The 20,430-nt window shown below is 38.8% G+C and overlaps 1 protein-coding gene across 1 annotated transcript in view; it reads right to left on the reverse strand.

The window, feature by feature from the left end:
• LOC105938769 (disks large-associated protein 2) overlaps positions 1-20,430 on the reverse strand; it is a 143,601-nt gene that overhangs the window by 60,939 nt on the left and 62,232 nt on the right. Inside the window, exon 2 of the mRNA XM_036147278.1 lies at positions 9,169-10,319. Coding sequence (XP_036003171.1) covers positions 9,169-10,319 — 1,151 coding nt within the window. The remainder of the gene's footprint in view (positions 1-9,168; positions 10,320-20,430) is intronic.

A 20,430-nucleotide genomic window follows, 5' to 3' on the forward strand; every position in this document is an offset into this window, starting at 1 on the left:
ACACTTACTTTCTAGGAAAGCTCTATTTGAATGGTTAATTTTCAGATAAATGATTAACCTAGTCTAAGTGCTGAAACTTATTTCTGGAAATTCACTCAGTTCCCCCAATATATTTCAGTACACTACCAGAGATGTCAAGGAGGAACAACATTCTTCCATATACTGGTTAAATTGCCTGTTAGATTTAATTTTACGTGTTATGTAAATTGTTATATTATTATTATTAGTAGTAGTAGTAGTATTATTATTATTATTATTATTATTATTATTATTATTATTATTATTATTATTATTATTATTATTATTATTATTATTATTATTATTATTATTATTATTATTATTATTATTATTATTATTATTACCATCATCATCATCATCATCATCATCATCATCATCATCATCATCATCAATATTATTATTTACAATTGCACTAAGCATTTGTCTGGGACCTTGGCCTGGATTTTGTTTAGATCCTGCAGAATAAGGGTGGCTAAATACAAACAGACATCACAGTTTTCAGATTTTTATTTATGATGCTTTGTATTTGTCAAAGGGGATCTAGTATGCTTCATTTTAAACAAGTTATAATAGGTCTATGAGCTATGAAAAAACATGAAAGTTCACCTCCTAAGTTCTGCCTATTTTGAACTCCTTTCAGAATGAACTGTTTTAGGGCTGTGTCACTTTTATGCAAATAAGCTGTAGGTACATGTGAAAAATGGCTGCAAACAGATCCATAATAGTACAACCAAACATCCTTGACCCTGAGTCAGACCCAGAAGCAGAAGAAGTGGAGCCTCCTGCACAACCCGCAAGGATGCAACAAGCGGTTTTTGAATGGTAAGTTTCTAAATGGAGACAGAGATATTAGTTGGCTATTGTTAGCATTAGCTTGTGCTAAATGATAAATTGTGTTCATGTCAAACTGGCATTGTACAGCACATACAGCGATGAAACCAGCTGATGAAGTAGGTGAAACTCCACTTAGGCTGCTAGGTGAGCGGCAGTGCCGGCGGGTTGTGACGTCGTAAAACGGCTGGATGGTTTATATTAGTGCTTGGACTGTTTCTAGATGCAACAGAGACCCAAATGGTAGTACAAAGATGTGCCAAAAAGTGAATTTTGCATAATAGGTCCCCTTTAAAATACAATACATAACACAAGTAACTGGCGCACACAGCCACATTCAAACATAGAAACTGTTTGTAGTTCTTAGGTGACAAAATAGGGATATAGAAAGATGTTTAAGTCTCCTATTGTGATTCATCCAGGCTACATGGGGAAAAAGGAGTGACCTGTATACAAAAGGGACTGTAGTATTAACAGTATTAACCAATTTTCATGATGGCTCCCAGGAATGAGTTCCTCTAAGCTGAAATATTGGTGACATCATAGAGCTACAGAAGGTAGCAGAAGCTTTTTGCCTACACCTCTCCTCAGGCTGCATTGGGGTGACCTCCCCACTTATACACCTTGATCTCGCTGGCCGAGTGCTCCTTCAAAGAAAACCTTGGATCCACAGTAAAGTGTGGTCTGCTGTGTCTGTATCTGGCGATCGTTACCCCTTCTGAAAATAGGACGAGCCACCTGTCTGTCAGAGCTTCTGCAGAAAAGAATCTCAGCCAAAGATTCAAAGATAGAATGTCTCCAATTATGAAGCGGTCTTCCTCCCACCGCCCTGTAGAAGACGGCAACAAAACCGCAGCTCCATGCACTGGCTAGCCACAGCTGCCAATTCATTTCAGGTTTATTTTTTTCACCCAAATACCATTTAAAATGTCCCCTGAAACATTGAGTTTATTTTGTTTATTTCCTCTTGTTTGCAATACTCAGCACGGTTCTCAAGAGCTTTAGTGACTGTTCACTACAGTTGTTCTCAACCTGGGGTGAATACCGCTCCAATGGTGGTTAAAAAGATCACGGAGGGTGCTTGAAGTTTTTAACAGCGAGGGAGCGTATCAAACACAGCTATTATACACACAAAGGTGTTTTGACATGGGCTTGTCCCTTTTATTAGAATTTCAAGAGCCGGGGGACGTAAGCTTATACAAAATCTTGGATCTATTATATGCAAATTTAGACTGTTGAAAAAAATTTTCAATGAGTCTGTAACGGTTGGGAGACACTTTGTGTGCAACTCCATGTACTAGTATACAAACTGGGGATAGGGTTAGAGTAATTCTATACCATTTTGGAGGGCTGAAACGTGATAAAGGAAGATAAAACATATTACCAACCTGCAGAAGTTTACTGTATTACAAGTAAACATTCAGAAAAATGTTCATAAAAGGAAAATACAAATTATTAAAATGAACTGAACTTATTAACCACTTTTCTAGTAATACTTACCACTCAATTACACTCACTAACTTGCACATATCCAATACGCAGATCAGTAGGTAACCTGTGGTTGAGTGCCTTGCACAGGGGCAGATCGACATGTGACAGGAAGAAGCTTGAATCAAACCTGCAACCTTCCTATTGCAATATAAGTGCAAGATGACTACTCTTCCGACTGAGCCACACTTGCCTCAGAATCTAATCGGCAAACTGATCATTAGCCACCATCACTGTGGAAAGCTTCCCTTTCATTTCTCCACTAAATAGTCTTTTCTTTGGGAACATGCTCAGAACAGATTGTGCCCATGTGCCACCTGCAGCCTCTTCATTTGCTCAACACAGAAGCCTGCCAAAGCATGCTTCACCGTTAAAGGACTCCATATAGGGGGAAAAAAGCAGCTTCCGTTCCCATGTGTAGCTGTGAATCTGAAAGTGTCTACATCAGTGCACTGGGAAAATCTAATCTACGCAACCTAAACATGGGCAGGCATGGGTCCAGAATTCAATTTCAAATTTTTTGTCATTAATAAACATTGAAAAAGATGGTCAACTGTATGTCTTATTATAATCGAACAATGGTTCTGGTCCTCAAGTGCAGCTGATTGCAAGAAACCTGACTTGCTGCAATAGATTAGCCATGAGGGGAGTCCTGCAGCATTCAAGCCATTTCATTTATTTATTATCTTATTTTTGGCCACTTTGATCAGTATCCTCTATTATTTTTTTAGATGTAGTTAAATGGTTTATTTAGCAGTTGCTTTTACAAATTTCCAGTGTAGTTCTAACCCAACAATTTTTAGAGTATGAACTGTAGGAACTGCAGACAAGTCTATCAGTCATTTAACTGTTTTTTTTTTTTTTATATTCTTTAATTAAAGTGTCAACACATAACAGAGAAACAAATAGCTAATTTGTTAAACTGGTTCACGAAGGACTTTCTTACAAGTAGGACAGTTAGTCTGATTCATTTATATTTCTTACCTGGCATCTAAATGAATTTTCAAAGATATAGTATGATTCCTAAAGAGGTATAACTTGAACACTTGACACAGTCTGGGTAAAAAGAAAGCACACCCCATATTAATTTTAGTTGTTTAACATAATATTAACTTAATCTTTACCAGGTTCCTAAATATGACTCAAGTGCTCATAACCATACACCACAGCTTGGTTGTGTTGTCATTTACTAGACAAGTAAAAGATTTTAAAAAAAAAATTTAAAAAAATAAAAAGACAAGTAAAAGATAAAATGGAAAAGTTTATTAAAAATAGTTAAATACATATCAACATATATTTCAGAACCAAGAATTTAAAGGAGTTGTACTGTACTTCTACTATGACTGTATCTAAGTATTGTACGTTGTGTAAAGTATGTTATCTGCAATGCCATTTTCACTACTGCTCAGGTCAACAACCTTATCCATTAGCAAATCAGTATAATGTTTTAATCTTGACCTAAAACCTTGTCTCAGACAACCCCTAGAACCCTACTTTAGTTGGTTCATGTCATGATTTGCGGTGAAGGACCAAAGCGGCAACCAGGCGAAGGCAGGCGCATGTAGCAGAGCCGTAGCTTAACACACCTCTCTGCAGCTTCTGTACTGTTACCCACCCATTACACTATTGAGACAGTATCTTTCCCATGGTCAAAACTGAATAGATCAAAATCTAATCTAAAAGGAACAAATCATAAAAATCTAAGAAAAATCTATACGACTCAACTTGAACTAAAAAATAAAACAATTAAATGTGTTCTATTAAATATAAGGTCTCTCCCTTCAAAGACTTTATTAGTTAATGAATTGATTTCTGATAATCAGATTGATTGATTTTGTCTCACAGAAACCTGGCTACAAGAGGACTATGTTAGTATAAAGGAGTCATCTCCCTCCAATTATTCAAATTTCCACATTCCCAGATCTACCGTAAGTAGTTCTAACCCAACAATTCTTATCATGTTTTAATAACATTTCAGTTTAATCTAACTGAGTTCTCCACCCCCAAAATAGGGCTCCATTATAGTAGATCTTTATCGGATAATGCTGTATCAAACTTTAAAGAGTCTGTCCCCCTTTTAATTTCTTCAGTATTGCAGAAATACCCTGCAGATAGCAGCAATGTTGTTTCTTCCCATTCACAAATACATGTCTTTTTTAACAGTGTGACTTCGTCATTGCGTTCTGCATTAGACAATGTAGCTCCCTTGAAAAAGAAGGTGATTATTATCAGGAAGCTGGCTCCCTGGTTTAATTCAGAGCTGCGTTCCTTGAAGCACAATGTTAGGAAATTGGAAAGAAAATGGCGCTCTACACACCAAGAGGAATCCTACCTAATCTGGAAAGACAGTCTACTGTTGTATAAAAAAAACCTTTGCAGAGTTAGAGCAGCATGTTTTTCATCATTAATTGAGGAGAATAAAAATAATCCTAGATTTCTCTTCAGTACAGTTGCCAAACTTACTCAGAGTCACAGCTCCATTGATCCATCCATTCCCTTAGCTATTAGCAGTAATGATTTTATGGCATTCTTCATAAATAAAATTGATTCCGTTAAAAATAAAATAATTGGCATCCTCCCAAACATGATTACCTCGTCCTCAGTAAGTGAGGCAGCGTTGTAGGAATCTTTAGAACCTGTGCAGTGTCTGAACTGTTTAAAAGCAGTAGAGCTTTCTGAGCTATCTAAAATTTTAGCTTCATCTAAACCTTCTACCTGTATGTTAGACCTGATCCCAACCAAGTTGTTTAAGGAGGTATTCCCTTTGATCAGTGGCCTTATTTTAGACATGATTAATCTATCCTTAGTAAATGGATATGTACCACAGGCTTTTAAAGTAGCTGTTATTAAACATTTACTTAAGAAACCATCTCTTGATAAAGATGAGTTAATAAATGACAGATCTATATCTAATCTTCTTTTCTTATCTAAAATTATTGAGAAAGTAGTTGCTAATGAACTTTGTGAACATTTAGTAATGACCTTCTTGAGGAGTTTCAGTCAGGCTTCAGAGCTCATCATAGCACTGAAACAGCTCTGGTGAAGGTCACTAATGATATTCTCATGGCCTCAGATAATGGACTTGGGTCTGTACTTGTCCTGTTAGATCTCAGTGCTGCATTTGATACAGTTGATCACAATATTCCCCCACAAAGACTTGAGCATACTGTAGGGATTAAGGGGAAAGCATTAGGCTGGTTTAAATCTTATCAATCGTACAGATTCTAGTTTGTTCATGTTAATAATAAATATTCCTCAAACTCTAGGGTCAGTTGTGGAGTACCACAGGGTTCAGTCTTTGGACCAATTCTCTTAACCATATATATGCTTCCGATTGGCAAAATTATCAGACAGCATGGGATTAATTTCCACTGTTATGCTGATGACACTCAGCTATATTTATCCATAAATCTGATGAATCCAATCAATTACTTCGACTGCAGTCATGTCTTGATGACATCAAAAGCTGGATGACTTTAAATGTCCTGCATTTAAATTCTGACAAGACAGAAGTTGTAATATTTGGACCAGAGTCCTCAAAAAATAGACTTCTTAATCAATTACTTAATCTGGATGGCATTAACTGGGCCTCTGGTAATAAAGTAAAAAATCTCAGTGTTATTTTTGACCAATACATGTCATTTAAATCCAATAATAAACAGGTTTCCAGAGTTTCCTTTTTTCACCTCCAGAATATCGGCAAAATTAGAAACATTCTGTCCAGGAGTGATGCTGAAAAACTAGTCGATGCATTTGTTACTTCAAGGCTGGACTATTGTAATAGACTATTGTATGAGTGCTGATGAAAATCAACAAGAGGGATCATATTTCTCCAATTTTAGCTTCCCTTCATTAGCTTCCTGTCAAGAATAGAATTTAAAATTCTTCTTCTAACGTATAAAGCCCTCGAGCTCCATCATATATCAGAGCTCTGATTACCCCGTATGTTCCTAATAGAGCACTTCGCTCTATGCTTCTATAGGCTTAGGCTACTGGAGGACATTAGGGTCTATTTTTCTCACTCTACTGAGTTCTACTGTTCTCCAGTTTTGCCTTGCTTGTCATCATTTCAGCTTTTAACTCTTTGTCCTCTCTCTTTTTTTTTCTTCATAGTAGGTACACCTGGTCTGGCATTCTGTTAGCTGTGACATCATCCAGGGAAGACAGATCACCCGCTATTACCATCTAATGTAGAACAGATTACTGGATCAATGTGTGCTTCTGTTCTTGTTTGTCTCTCTTGTTGTGTCTCTGCTCTGTCTTCTCTAACCCCCAGTCGGTCGAGGCAGATGACCGTTCATACTGAGCCTGGTTCTGCTGGAGGTTTTTCCCTCCCGTTAAAGTGGAGTTTTTCTTTCCACTGTCGCTTCATGCTTGCTCAGTATGAGGGATTGCTGCAAAGCCATGGACAATGCAGACGACTCTCCCTGTGGCGCTACACTTCTCCAGACTTGTCGGGACTTTTATTCAATCAACTGGGTTCCTTTATATAGGACATATTTGACCAATCTGTAAAAAATCTGACCCAATCTGTATAATTTGATTGAATTTGACTTTGTAAAGTGCCTTGAGATGACATGCTTCATGAACAGTATATAAATAAAATTGAATTGAATTGAATTGAAATAATGGTATTTAATGGCAGTAACTTACTGAATACACAAAGGAACCAAACGGGGCTCAAACAAAGGAGTACGGAAACAGGGCCACAGAAACGGGGCGAAAACAGGCTCGGAAACACGATGACGCAGCAATGGAGGAACTGAAATACAGCGGGGAACCAACTGAAAATAGCTCAACACAAGTATGTCCGATTAACTAATTAACTTGAGAGCCAAGGATCCTGTTCATTCGAGTCCCGTCAACCAATCAGGGACAGGATGTTGTGATAGGGTGAAGGAGACAAAGCTTTTTTCACTCAAAATAAAAGATAGATTTCATTTTGTTGGCACGGGATGAAGTAAGGAATGCTCTCTAGAGGTTTTGGAAGGGTGGCTTTAAAAATAAATAAATAAATAAATAAACGTTTTAATTTAGCCCATGAAAGGACTGTTAAATAAGTCTTCATTCTTCCTCCTCTTATAGCTAGTACCGGCCAGCCGCCGCCTCTGCCCCGCTCTGGTGCTCTCTCTGCCCGGGCTCTTGCTCTGATCTTCCACTGTCCTCCCTGACTTCCAAAACATGTCCTCGCCTTATCTATGTTGTACAGGTGATCCATCCCTGAAGCGGGATAACAGTTTCAGATCCGGGGCAGACCAAAGTGCTGCAGGATGTGTCCATGATCCAGCTGTAGCTCCTGGACTCTCTGGACTGGGAGCATCTTTGGCAGATCTGGTGAACCCAGGGACGCTGGCGCCGTTGTGTGGCTTTCCACAGTAAATACAGCACCAAGCGTGTAAAATCTTTGTACACCATGTTGAGTTAAAACAAGCAAGCAAGCAGTAGATAGAAGCTCCTGCTATTTGCTGACATGGTGAAGTGAGTGGAGCGAGTGAAGTGTTGTCATCTGATAGTGTTGGGAATTGTCGAGCGAATGACATACAAACACAAACCAGGTGAACATTTCACTGACATTGTGACATTTTTTTCAGTTACTTAATTTCTCAGGTACACAGATCTGTGAAGTTTGTGGTGCTTCTCTCTCTCTCTCTCTCTCTCTCTCTCTCTCTCTCGCTCTCTCTCTCTCTCTCTCTCTCTCTCTCTCGCTCTCTCTCAGCGACTGGCAGGCTGCAGCCGCAGGTTGTTCTAATCAGGAGCAATCAAGAGGAGCATAAGAGGAGTCATGAGGAAGGCATCAGACTTTAGTGTGCCAACTCACAACCTCCCCGGACTCACCACAGAACCAACACCGTAGGCTACCCGCTGAACAGTTAAAATCACCAACCTGTTTGCTGTCGGTGGTTCATCTTATTTACTTTCTGTTTGCAATTTTATGACCAGATCCCTCCCAGTCTCCCTGGTTTAAATACTCCATTCAAGAAACTCTCTTAATTTGACACCTGCCTCTGTGTTTGTTGTCCCATTCAAAGTTGACATGGAAGAGCACTAAGATTACATTTGTTGAGAATTTGATCTATATAGATAAACTGCAATATGACTAAAATTACATATGGTGCTCGCAAGTGGTTGCATAGCATGTGATAGCTGTGGTCCTAAATTTTACAATGGCCAAAGCAATGTCCTCAGTTAATGCTAATGTTAGCCTGTCATTTCAGTAAATGGTTCCTATGAAATCATCCTCAGCAGGAACCAAATGAGAGCTTCCTGGACTGTTTCTGTCTAGTAGGATATATCTTTGAAAACAAATAGTAAAGCTATGCAAGTTTGAGACACTTAGAGGAACTGCACTAAATCATGATAGTAACTTTCTTAACTGTGTTAAATCCGTGTTGGAGAAGCATGTTATGGGTGTCTTGTAGAACGTTTGGTTGGGACAAAATTATTTATCACTGGCAAGAAATCCAGGAAGGAAAAACTGCAGCTTCCTGAACGTCATTGGTGAGTCAACAATCACAATACTGATGCAAATCGTTTATGGATAAAACAATGTTTTATTTTACTGTATATACTAGTTATACATTTTTTGTTATGATTAAAAGCTTAATCCAAATATACATGGAAACATAAACTCTTGTTAGTGACATATTTTGAATACAAACATTACAGCAATCCCGCTGCAGCAACTATATATATATATATATATATATATATATATATATATATATATATATATATATATATATATGTATGTATGTGTATATATATATATATATGTATGTATGTGTATATGTATACTGTAAAATCAACTATGGTAAGTAAAGGCCCACTCACCTGAAGGTAATGACATGCTCGTGATGACGTTTTGAGGTCTGTATGCATCATGGGTTTGTCTAAATTAAGTGATGACTTCCTATAGGCCTCCTTGGCTTGGCTGACTGTTAGTGTCGACCAGGAGCTCCTCTTCATGAATTTGCCCTCAGGTGCCATGGCCATGTTTTCACAGGCTGAGCACTTGACATCATTGTTACTCTTGGAGCCCTTGAGCGACATTTGTCCAAAGTGGTGGCTGTGCATTGGTTCTGGGTAGCAGTGGCTGACATGTTCCCCGTGGTGTCTAGACATCACACTGGGCGTGCGGTAGGTGCTGTCGCTGTCCAAGTTGTCATCTGAGCTCCACCAGCCACCGGAGCGATGCTTGCGTTCTTTACTTTTGCTCCTTTTGCTGCCATGTTTGGAGGAGTGGTGACCATGATGGTAATAGGAGCCTGCTCCACCTCCTGCATCAGCTTTTGTGCCATTCATCTTAGACGAACCCTCCAAAGAGTGGGACTTGGTGAAGAGTTTCTGGACAGAATGAACAAGGTGTCTGATGCGGCCGGGACTCTCGCTGCGCTGCTCAGTGGTTGTGGAGGTACGCTGGTACTGTAGTGTGTGGAAGCCGTCGCGGTGCAGTGGCAGTTGTTTCTCAAACTGGTCTAACAGATTAGCTGGAAGGCGATTGCTTTTGGTGCCGGAGTGGTGGGAGGAGGCAGCGGCTGCGGCTGCTGCGGCAGCGACAGCCGGTGAGGTGGCGGAGGCCGTGATGGCAGCACAGTCTTCCCGCGTGGCTGAGTCATAATACTGAGAGCTGTAGTGCATTCTGGGGAAGGTGCTGCTGGAGATGTGGTCAGATGCGGCAGGTGGAGGCATCATGACGGGGGACATCATCATGCAGTCAGAGTGGATGGAGCTCCGGGGCGAGTACCGGTGGTGGAAGTCCACGGGGCAGCTCTCTGTGGGGCTGAGTAGGTATGATGGGTGGCGGGAGTCAGAGCCATGGTGGCCATGGTAATCATGAATGTGGGGATCGTAGTCCAAACCATGAGGTAAAGGAATATGGTGCTGGGAACGGCTGCCCGATAAGCCCTTCATGTTCCTGGCAGGAGGGAGACGTCTGCCTTCATTTACCTTCCGAGGTGGGGACCAAGATGTAAACTTCTGGTCTGTTGCAGAGGAGAGAAAAAAAGGAGATAAAGACGTTAAAATCAGGGAATCAGAAAACAAATTGCTGTTTCCTATTCAGTTCTTTTCATTCGACACATTGTATTATATTTGTTTTTTAAACAGCCAACATTTTAATATCACCTAGTTTTTTTTACATCCATCTAATTCATGTGTATATTTAGTTTTTTTCATCCAGTCAATGTACATTTTAGCTCTTTATAGTATAATGAGTTCCAATTAAAAACAATAATCCTAAATAATCAGTATCAAAGTCTGAACGGCTAATGAAGCAAACATTTTTGTTATTGTAATTTCTTTTTAAACATTAAAGTCACATTTGGATTCAATGTGAACTTTTCGGTCAGCTCTATGATACAAATGGGAAAGAACTGAAAAAAAAATACATTTCCTCAACATATTGAGGAAATTTAACTTGCAGCGGTTTCAATAATATTTGGTTGTATTATGTTCCATTTGAAACATCCACAAAGTAAAAAAAAAGTTTTATTAAGCCAACAGGAGGGAGAACAAGTCAGCAACAATGCATATATGTAGAATGCAATAATGAAAGGGTATTGGTTAGGTAAAGACATTGGAATAGATACATGCAAGCAACAGAATACATGCATGCAACAAAGAAAAAACAATGCAACGTTTTACTTGGAGCAAATCAATGATGGCGACTTTTAATGCAGTGTTACATAAATCTGGTGAACTCTGGAGGCTAGACAGACATACAATTACATTTAACAATAAAATGTCTGACATTTTTTTTTGCAAGTCACCTCACATTCACCATAAAAAACTCAGAATGTAAATTTGCTGCCCCTCACTTTGATTTTTGGTCATTCTCACCTTTGTTTCAGTTTAATGGCATTTGGTGTCCTACTGCAGGTGCTATTCAGATTTTCTAAAGCTCAATCAACTCCTGCTAAACGCAGCGGCTTTTTGTTGTTTATTAGTTTGTCTTGTATGGGTCTTAAACAAGATTGTGAAAGCTGAAGTTGAAAATTAGTTTGTAATAGTTTGACAAATGCCACAGCCGTCTGTGTCTAACCTCGCTAATATTGGTTTATTATTTTAATCTGATGTTTCAAAGATTAATTGTGTCTAACTCTCAACAGAAACATCTCAATGTTTATCTTTTCACCTCTCTTTTCACATCTCTTAGAGACAGACCTACTCAATCAAATGTGTCCAACTTACTTGTTTTAACCACAGTAGTTCTGCCTACAGCTTCCTGCAAAGAAATTATAGTCTGATTCATGAATGAAAAGATGTGATCAAGTCTCTTAGGTACACACAGGAGCACCTGCAGTGTGTACCCACCCCCCCCCCCCCACCCCACCCCACCCCCCAATTAATTAAGTTCGCTGCAGCAGGAAACCCCAGTCTGAAACAGGGCATCTCATCTTACATAACATTTGGGATCTCTAAATCTTGAATACTGTTTCAAAGGAGCCAAAAATAAAAGGCACAGTTGCCATGGCAACCACCGCTAAAACCCAGGAATTGTTGCTGGATTTTCAAGGCTGTGTGGGGTTTGGTGGATCTCACTATCAGCAAGGGTGAAGAAGACACAAATAGCATGCAGTGTGGTACAGTGTGGTACAGATTTGTTATTCTTGAAACCGTGGCTCGATATGCCGAATGGTCTGTTTCTGAAATGTGTTTAGGGGAGTATCAGTGTGTTGAATTTTTAGGTCCTTTTAAACCGTAATTAAACTGCAGTTGTTAAGAAAAAACTAAATGTAAAACTGGCATCTATTGTATCATTGATTGTGTGGGGTTTTTTTTTACATTTATATGTCTCTCTCTCAAAGAAAGAGCTTTAAATTGTAGGAAAGCATTTGCAGAAAAGATAAACCATCGTATTTGACACCATTGTGCAATTTGTTGCACTAAGCAGCTGGTTTCCCTGATGCAGGGAACTCAGTTTAAAATCTGGGTAGATTGACTCCAATCCTTTTGGAAAGGTGTAGCTGTTAAAACGCAACGAGAAGCGCAACAGTTCAGTCTAAAAACATGGCGGCTTCAGCCGATGAAACTAGCGTTAGTGTGGCTATCGAGCAAGTTTTATCGGAATTACAGAGTATTTCTTCACTGAAAGAAGAGGTTTCGGCGAGAGCTTGTGGTTGTGTTTTCGTCTTCGCTGTTAGTACCTCATATGCTTCGTTGATCTGATTGGTTTATTCAGTGCTCTCAACTCTCACGCATTGACCGTGTGACACACGCATTTCACTAACTTCACACGCTCACACGCAACACATGGCATTTCACACGCAAACATGGAATTTCTCACGCATAAAAATCACAAAGCCCATCTGGGCTGCGGACGACAAAACTCCGCCTTCCAGCGTTCATTCAGAACGCTGGATCATAAAACAGTTCTGCTAACCAGATGCAGTTTAAAACGCCACTTAGTCTGTTTATAAGTTTCGTTTTTATTAATTCTGCATTTTTTAACTACATGCACCGTATTTCTGTGCCTCCGCGCTTGCTCCTTTCCCTCCCCTCCTTTCCCTTGGAGCAGGTGCTTTCTGGGCGTCAGTGCGCCCAGAGCGCACTGACGAGAGCAATAGAGACTTGTCTGGTCAGCGCGGCGACTGACTGCGAAACCTGTCGCTGTGAAAGGTGATGAGAATGGTTATTAACTGTAACAGTCTAGAAGTGCATTGAGCTCAAAAGAGGGAGACATCAGCAGCTGGATCGTGCGTAAAGACGCAGCGGGAACCTCTGTGTGCTTCAGTGTTGCTGCTGAGGGGAAAATGTTGACCACAAAGGCTTGATGAAACTCAGCCTGAATCACCAATCAGGTTATAGATTTACAATGATAAACAACCCATAGATGAATGTGTAACAGTGTAATAATTTGGTCAATAACTTAAAACTACTTAATTTTATTCAGTATTATTCGAACAATTGTGTATTTTTTATGTTTTAATCCATTAACTAAACAATAAAGTATTAATACGTCTCCTTCTCTTTTTAACACAAGTAATACATGTCTACTTCAATGTCTGGTGGGATAAAAATGAGATGGAGTTGAGACTCCACCGGCTCTTCCAGGGTCCGGTTAGCCCCGCCCCCAAACAAGCCCCGCCCCCACATTAGCATAATCCCACTCTTAACTTTTGATAAAAGTTGAGAGGTCTGAAGTTTATTTTGCCCGTCTATCACCAACATAGGCCAATCAGCTAACCAGTATTTTCGCCCCTTCCCAAAATGACTTCAACGAAAGGTTTCCAGATGGATATGCGGAGCAAATCCATCTGGCAGAGTCAGGTTATTTGTATCTTGGATCAAAAAAACAATGTTAAAACACCCAAACTTCAACCGTAACCCTAACCCTAAACCTTAAACCTAAAACTTATTTTGCCGGGAGTTGTTATCCCCTCCAAATTTGGAATTTCAAATGAGCATGCAGGTTTTTCCGACTGCAGGAAGAAACGAGAGCAAAATCCACTAAAGCACATAGACAACATGCAGACTCCATACAGAAATGCCCCAGTCTTGATTTTGGAAGAAAAAAAAAACTAATTAAAAAAAGATCTCACAGACAGAAACATCTGCTGCGCAATCACTGAATCTGCTCATGCTTGAAAACAAGTTGGTCCAGTTAGAACACTTGGCATGACATATATTTTCATCCAAATGTTTTATCGGTTTTTCAGCCAATTACAATATATATGTTCATTTACTTTGAATAATTAAGTGGTGTTACTCAGACATGAATAATAATTTAATTAAATGCAACAATGAATTTGGATGCAGCATGCTTTACTGTTCATCGCCTGTTTATTTGTCAGAATCAAGAACAGTCAGGAATAATGTGTCACTGCATGCTAACATGAATGTTGGAACATCTGATTTAGGGATTCAAAAGCAACGTAGCATCTGTTTGCACCCACAGAAAGAAAACGTCTGCCTTTCTTTTTGCTATCGCTGCAGGATTCTGATTACAGAAATTATCTTGAGGTGGGTTGATTTCTTCATAATTAGCTGCTTAGAAACTAATCTTTCAACCTAGATTAGGTTTTTAATATCAAGTAATTCCAATTGAGCAAAGTCTATTCACCATATTCCTTAGGGGGTCTAGAAATATGAAAGGGAGAAAACTATTAAGAAGGCAATAAATACTTTGGATTCATCAGTCAATCATTCAGAAGTGCTAGATTACCTATTGTTAATATTGTGCAATCTGTTTTAATCACAGGTTATGCTTGAGTGCACATGATACATCATTCCACTGCCAAAACTACCTTAATTATGTGTTATCTGTATCTTACTGACTGGGAATTTCTCTCTTTGCACTATTAGAGCTACCTATCATGAACACCAGCAGAATAATGTTAGTGTATCCTAAATATATTCAAAATCTGAAACCAAACTTAAATTAAAGGCATATACTTATATATTAACTTAACGCAAACGTACAGTACTGTTTGGAAATACTATATATATATCTATATCTATCTATCTATCTATCTATCTATCTATCTATCTATCTATCTATATATATATATATATATATATATATATATATATATATATATATATATATATATATATATATATATATATATATATATTAGCATTTCTCAAAATCTATCTAATCATTTTCATTTTGACTGACAGCTGAAAAATTTTAATAGTTGTTATTATTACTTGCTGTTGACTTGAATGTCAGTAGGCAGCTATTGTTTCAGATCCATAGAGTAGAAATGCAAAATCCAAATTTTTGTTTCAATTAACATTTAAATGGAGCCAAACCCTCCTCTTCACATTGAGAGTTGGTGGCACAGAAGAGTAGCGACTGCTTGCCACAAATCTGTTGTGACAACATGTAGCATTTAACTTACAGGTGTTCATATATTTATAATAAATGGTTTTTAGTGTAAGACACACTGAGTAGTTTCCCTAGGTGCTAGGTGCCATCCTATATATGCCTCACAACCCTTGGCAACACGCACTAACACACAGTGACCGACGCACCGGTCTCAGCCAATGAGGGAAGGGACGTCAAGATAACAAAAGCCAGCAGACTAGTGAACTTTTTTAGAAAAAAAAAAAAAAGAGCTGTGTGACATGGTTGGCTCTGGATCGCCTTCGGGCAGCAGCACGGAAGAGGAAGCTTTGCTCAGCTCTGTCTTGGTCAATACCTCCCACTCTCTCAACAATGAGATGACACAGCTTTGCTGCACATTTAGCCTCCAGCTCATGCTGAGCGATAGTTTCGATAGTTTATTTGAACAGATGTCATATCTCCAACAATTACATCAAACTAGTGCCATTGTAAACCTGCTTCTGCTACCGCTGTAACCTCGCACAGAAATGCCAGATATACACATAAAAAGCATTTGGCGTGTGAACATATAAACACATATAGATTAGCCAACACATGACCTTTATTATATATTGGAACAAGTTCATACATATCTGTAGGTGGGATAATATATGGAACGTGTTATGTGACATATAAGATTATTCATCCGTGCCAGATAAAAAAAATTAACTATGACTTAGGAAACCCACAAATGCAGGTTCTCTTGATCAGATGCATACTTTCTTTACCAGATGAGCTACAAAACTGCATAGTTAATGACTCTCTAAATGTGAAAGTCCAAGATATTCCATGTGTTCCTGTTCTGAACTATTCACACTTCTAACCTTCTAACTCTGTAAACAGGCCACTTCCAACATTGGGGAGGGGGGACAGGTAGATGGTATGCACCTCCTGTTATTGCAAGAACTTTCAAGAATAGCATATCATTATATTTTACTACAAGTACAGATACTATTACAAATTGCAGAGTGTTAATCTGGCTGCTAGAGGTGATTTAAGCAGTTGACACTCAATTCTCTAGAGCTGATTTACATAAATAATACCGCTTCAAGAAGTGCTTGATTATTTTGATAGTTCCTGAAGAGGACACTACCTTCCAAACCTTCTCGTGAATATTCTAGGCTGCGTAACGTCTTGAATGTCCACAAATCATTAACGAGCGCTTTCCTGTCTCCACAGCTTATGTAACAGCTATTGTGCTCGACTAAACAGGGCCTTTCCTTAATGTGCTCCAGTCAGCACCTGATGTAATGTATAATTTCTCTCCCTTTAAAATTGTTCAGAGACATTGAGCAGAGAGAAATTAGAGTTATTGTGTGGAAGAGGGGGGGAAAAAAATGCGTGGGGAAAGCCTCTCTGTTTCCTCCGCTCACTGGGTAAGCGTTTTACCATTAAGTTAACGCTTTGCTGCAGTCAGCGCCTGACCAGCGCTTTTCCCCCAAGATGCTTGCATAACTTGGAACAAACGAGGCCTCCCTCCTCCACACTAATACACAGCTAGCTGATGCCATAGGGGAGATCTGAGCAACAGGCAGTTGAGCTGTAGCGGCACAATGCTGAGGCAGTACTACTATCAATCAGCGGAACAAACCCCGTTTACATCAACAGAGCAGTTTTGATGTCAGTATTATAAAAAACAAAAAAGATGCAGTGTAGTGTAACCTAAAGTTTGGCCTACTTTTACAATAATCTATCTGTGGCCACACTATGCTTAAAGTTGAACTGAAGATATTGGCAGTAGCCCGGAAGTTGTTCCATTTTGCTGGTTGAACCCAAACATTGTTAGACCTGTCACCACAATTATGCCATTCAGTATTTTCTCCCTTTACTAAAAGCTAAATTATTTGCCAGATTATTTCTGTTAATGAAGTAAGAGTAAAGATGAAAGATATTGTGAAGCACTAAACACTGAGAAGATAAAGGAGTAAATAAAAGTATAACATATCCATTTTACAGGAAAGCACAGGGCAACAAAGTAGGCTATATTCTGTTACCATAAGTTTGCACACATTCGAACCGCAAAAGCCACGAGCGTTACATAAGTTTAAAGTGTGTTTGATCCTGCAATTGAGACGAAATCATACTGCATTGGTTAAAGCTTGCAGTTGAGTCTGACTTTCACCTTTTTGATATCCACCCACTCCCCTCCTACTGCTGCTGTTCTCTCCTCAGAAAGCAGACAGAGCTGATGGAGCGATAGCACACACCCCGGACAGAGCCGTAGTCCTTCCGTGTCTTCTCCGTGCCCTTCCATGGAAGAAAACCCCTTATAAGGAGCCCATAATCAATCACCGCTAACTGTGGAGCTGCCTGCGAAGCCTCCCACATACGAAAGACAAAGTCTAACACAAAGCTGGAACACGCTTTCCCTCAAGGTCTATCTGTGTACCTTTAGTATAGACCTCTGCATCGATTGTATGACTGTAGTGTATAAATACAATACGTAAATAAATGCATACATATAAGATTAATAAAATGGAAATAATAAATTGACCAGTTGCAACGTAAAATCTCTTTTCTTCACTTTCTGGGTTCCACTTAAAACCCGATAAAGGACTGTAGCCATGTGAGGTGAGGAAAAGAAAATCTGCCATACCACATTTATTCTGCTCCTTTACATCAAACAGTAACCTATTGTACTAGGTGAAATATATCGCTGTGGATGATACAATATGGGGAAAAAAACTGTTGTAGGAGGCTTAAGGTTGGCAGAATATTTGTTCTCAGTCAGGTCTTGCAGTAGATGCAGACACATCTCCATGGTAATAACTCCTACAGTATGTAAACATAGCAAGCTTGTGCAGACGGTGCGAGATTGAGTATTGAGACACCTGGAATGTTTAAGCCAAAACTTCTACTTCAACATATTGCTCTGAAAATTAGACTAACACATGAGGGAAAACTGTTAAATACAGAATAAATAAGGACAAAGACCTTATCGTGCAGTTCACAACTAATATTTACTTCTGTGTTGTACATATTTTGTGTGTTTAGCAGCTCTGGGAGATTTTAGATTGAGAGATGCATAAGTGTGGAGGTGGATGAAGGGCTGAAGCGACTACTTATAAAATTGAGACACTCAAAGCTTTAGTGGATAATCATAAATTTTTCTGATGAAATAAAAAAAAAGCCTATTTGAATATGTGGCTGTAAGTTTATCTGATATTAAATGTATTGTTTTTTGAACATGAAAGGCATTTTTATAACCTTGCCTGCAAGCTGAATTCTTGCGGTATTTGTGCTTTCACAGACACAAGAGACTCCATCTTGTCCCACTTCCAGCTCAACCATCCGGGCCAATCACGTTGCGGTATTATGGTTTAAGGCGGGGAACACAGCTGTGAGCAAGAGGTGCTGAGCCCACAGCGGAACCATATAATAAACTTGGCAGCGCAGGAGGATGCATAGCTGCTACTATCACATTGGTTTTGTCAGAATCCATGATTGTCTCCAGTGTCACTATCCAAACAGGCCTTGACCAAAGTAACTTGTTGTGGTTTCTCATGGCGCCTGCTGCTTACAACATTTGATACCATGATGGATTAAAAACAATCCTTGGTAGGCGGGCACTTGGTGTCACTTTGCCCAATCAGCTGGGAAAGTTCTGTTAAATGTCCCTCGTGTCTCAGAACAGACTCGATGAGACCAGGTCCAGACTGATAGTGTGCAGAATGTGGAGTGCTACGCATTATCAATCTAGCTTGCTAAATTAGCATTTTTTTGATCATCTTAACTTCTTGCTGCAATACTAGCATCAATTAAAAAAGGTAGGGTGTGTTCAGAGGATTAATAGGATAACAAGTGATTTAGTAGTTATGTTTATTCTTATTTTTTGTAGCTCATTTTTGGCAACTGTTTGTATATTTGTAATGGTTAAAACTACCCATGTTGTTGGTACTGTATATACCAGTTTAGGGTTCAAAGTGGATGCTGGACCTAAATTTGAAAATCTGTTATCAAATGTATTTTGATTTTTTTTTTCGTAAGAGGCACAAACTAATAACAATACTACAACCAATACTATATTACAACTAATAAAATTGCAGAACAATATAATTTTACAAATGTTCATCAACAATTGTTCTAATGTGCTGTAATACTTGGTATCACAAGAATAAATATCTACCAAAATGGAAATAAAAGAAAATAAAAACATCAAAGAAAATATGTCATACCAGTGTGTACATACACTACCAGTCAAAAGTCTGGACACACCTTTGCATTCAAGGGTTTGTCTTTATTCTTACTATTAACTATTAAAAATCTATACATAGGGGGGCTATTTGGAAGTATCGACAATAGAAAATATTGATTAATAATTCTCTGTTTGCTGCACAGTTCAATTTACTTTCACTTCACAGTTGGATGCCTTCACTTCACTGTATCTACAGGGCAAAAACTAATAAAAAAAAAAAAAGATATATCCATATATATTCAAACCTTTGACTAGTAGTGTATGGACATACTATGAATGTTGAAATATAAAACTAATAATTCCCCTAATGAAAGCAATAACTGTATTTTTGTTATTGAAACCCCACCTCATCTAATGGTAGGCCTCTGTCCAACTGGTGCACATTTTTAGGATGGAACATTTGCCTCATTTTGATTGATGCCTAAATCGTCTTCGGCATGTAAATGTATTCAGCCATGTAACTCATTATTTCATAATGTATTCTGCACTGACAGGGACTGGAGCGGCAAAAAAGTATATGATTAAATGGTCTTTTTGTTACACTCTATTGCAAGGCTACTAAATTGTAATGAAAAACACCACCCTCTGAGTCAAAGATGGATCATCCAGATTGAAGACCAGATTTTCCTTCCTTGGTCCTAACATGTTCCGTCGTGGTTCAGGGGTGGTTCATGAGTTTCCTCATGTGAGAATTTAGAAGTGCACCACTCTTTTTAATTAGGCTGTTTTGTCTTGTTCTGCTCCATCGCTTCTGAAACCTACAGCAGCAGAAAGGAAAACAAACCTAAAGAGAGACGGGGAACTCATGAAAGCTTCAGTAAGGAACAGTTACTTTCCACCACATGCAAAGCTGCATAATTCTTTTTTATACCAGTGACTAACTTACAAAGCGTGTAAGCTCTTTAAAATATGGATATACAGTAAACATTACCTAAAACTACTGAGCCCAGTACTGATTTAAAGGCTCGCAGATTGAAGGATAAAGGATTTGATGCCGTCGTAACCATCTATCTCTTAACACACCAGGCTTTGCTTTGTCTGAAGAGAGAATCACAAAAGAGGATTTTTT

Source organism: Fundulus heteroclitus, chromosome 15 (assembly GCF_011125445.2).
Source record: "Fundulus heteroclitus isolate FHET01 chromosome 15, MU-UCD_Fhet_4.1, whole genome shotgun sequence".
Lineage (NCBI taxonomy): Eukaryota > Metazoa > Chordata > Actinopteri > Cyprinodontiformes > Fundulidae > Fundulus > Fundulus heteroclitus.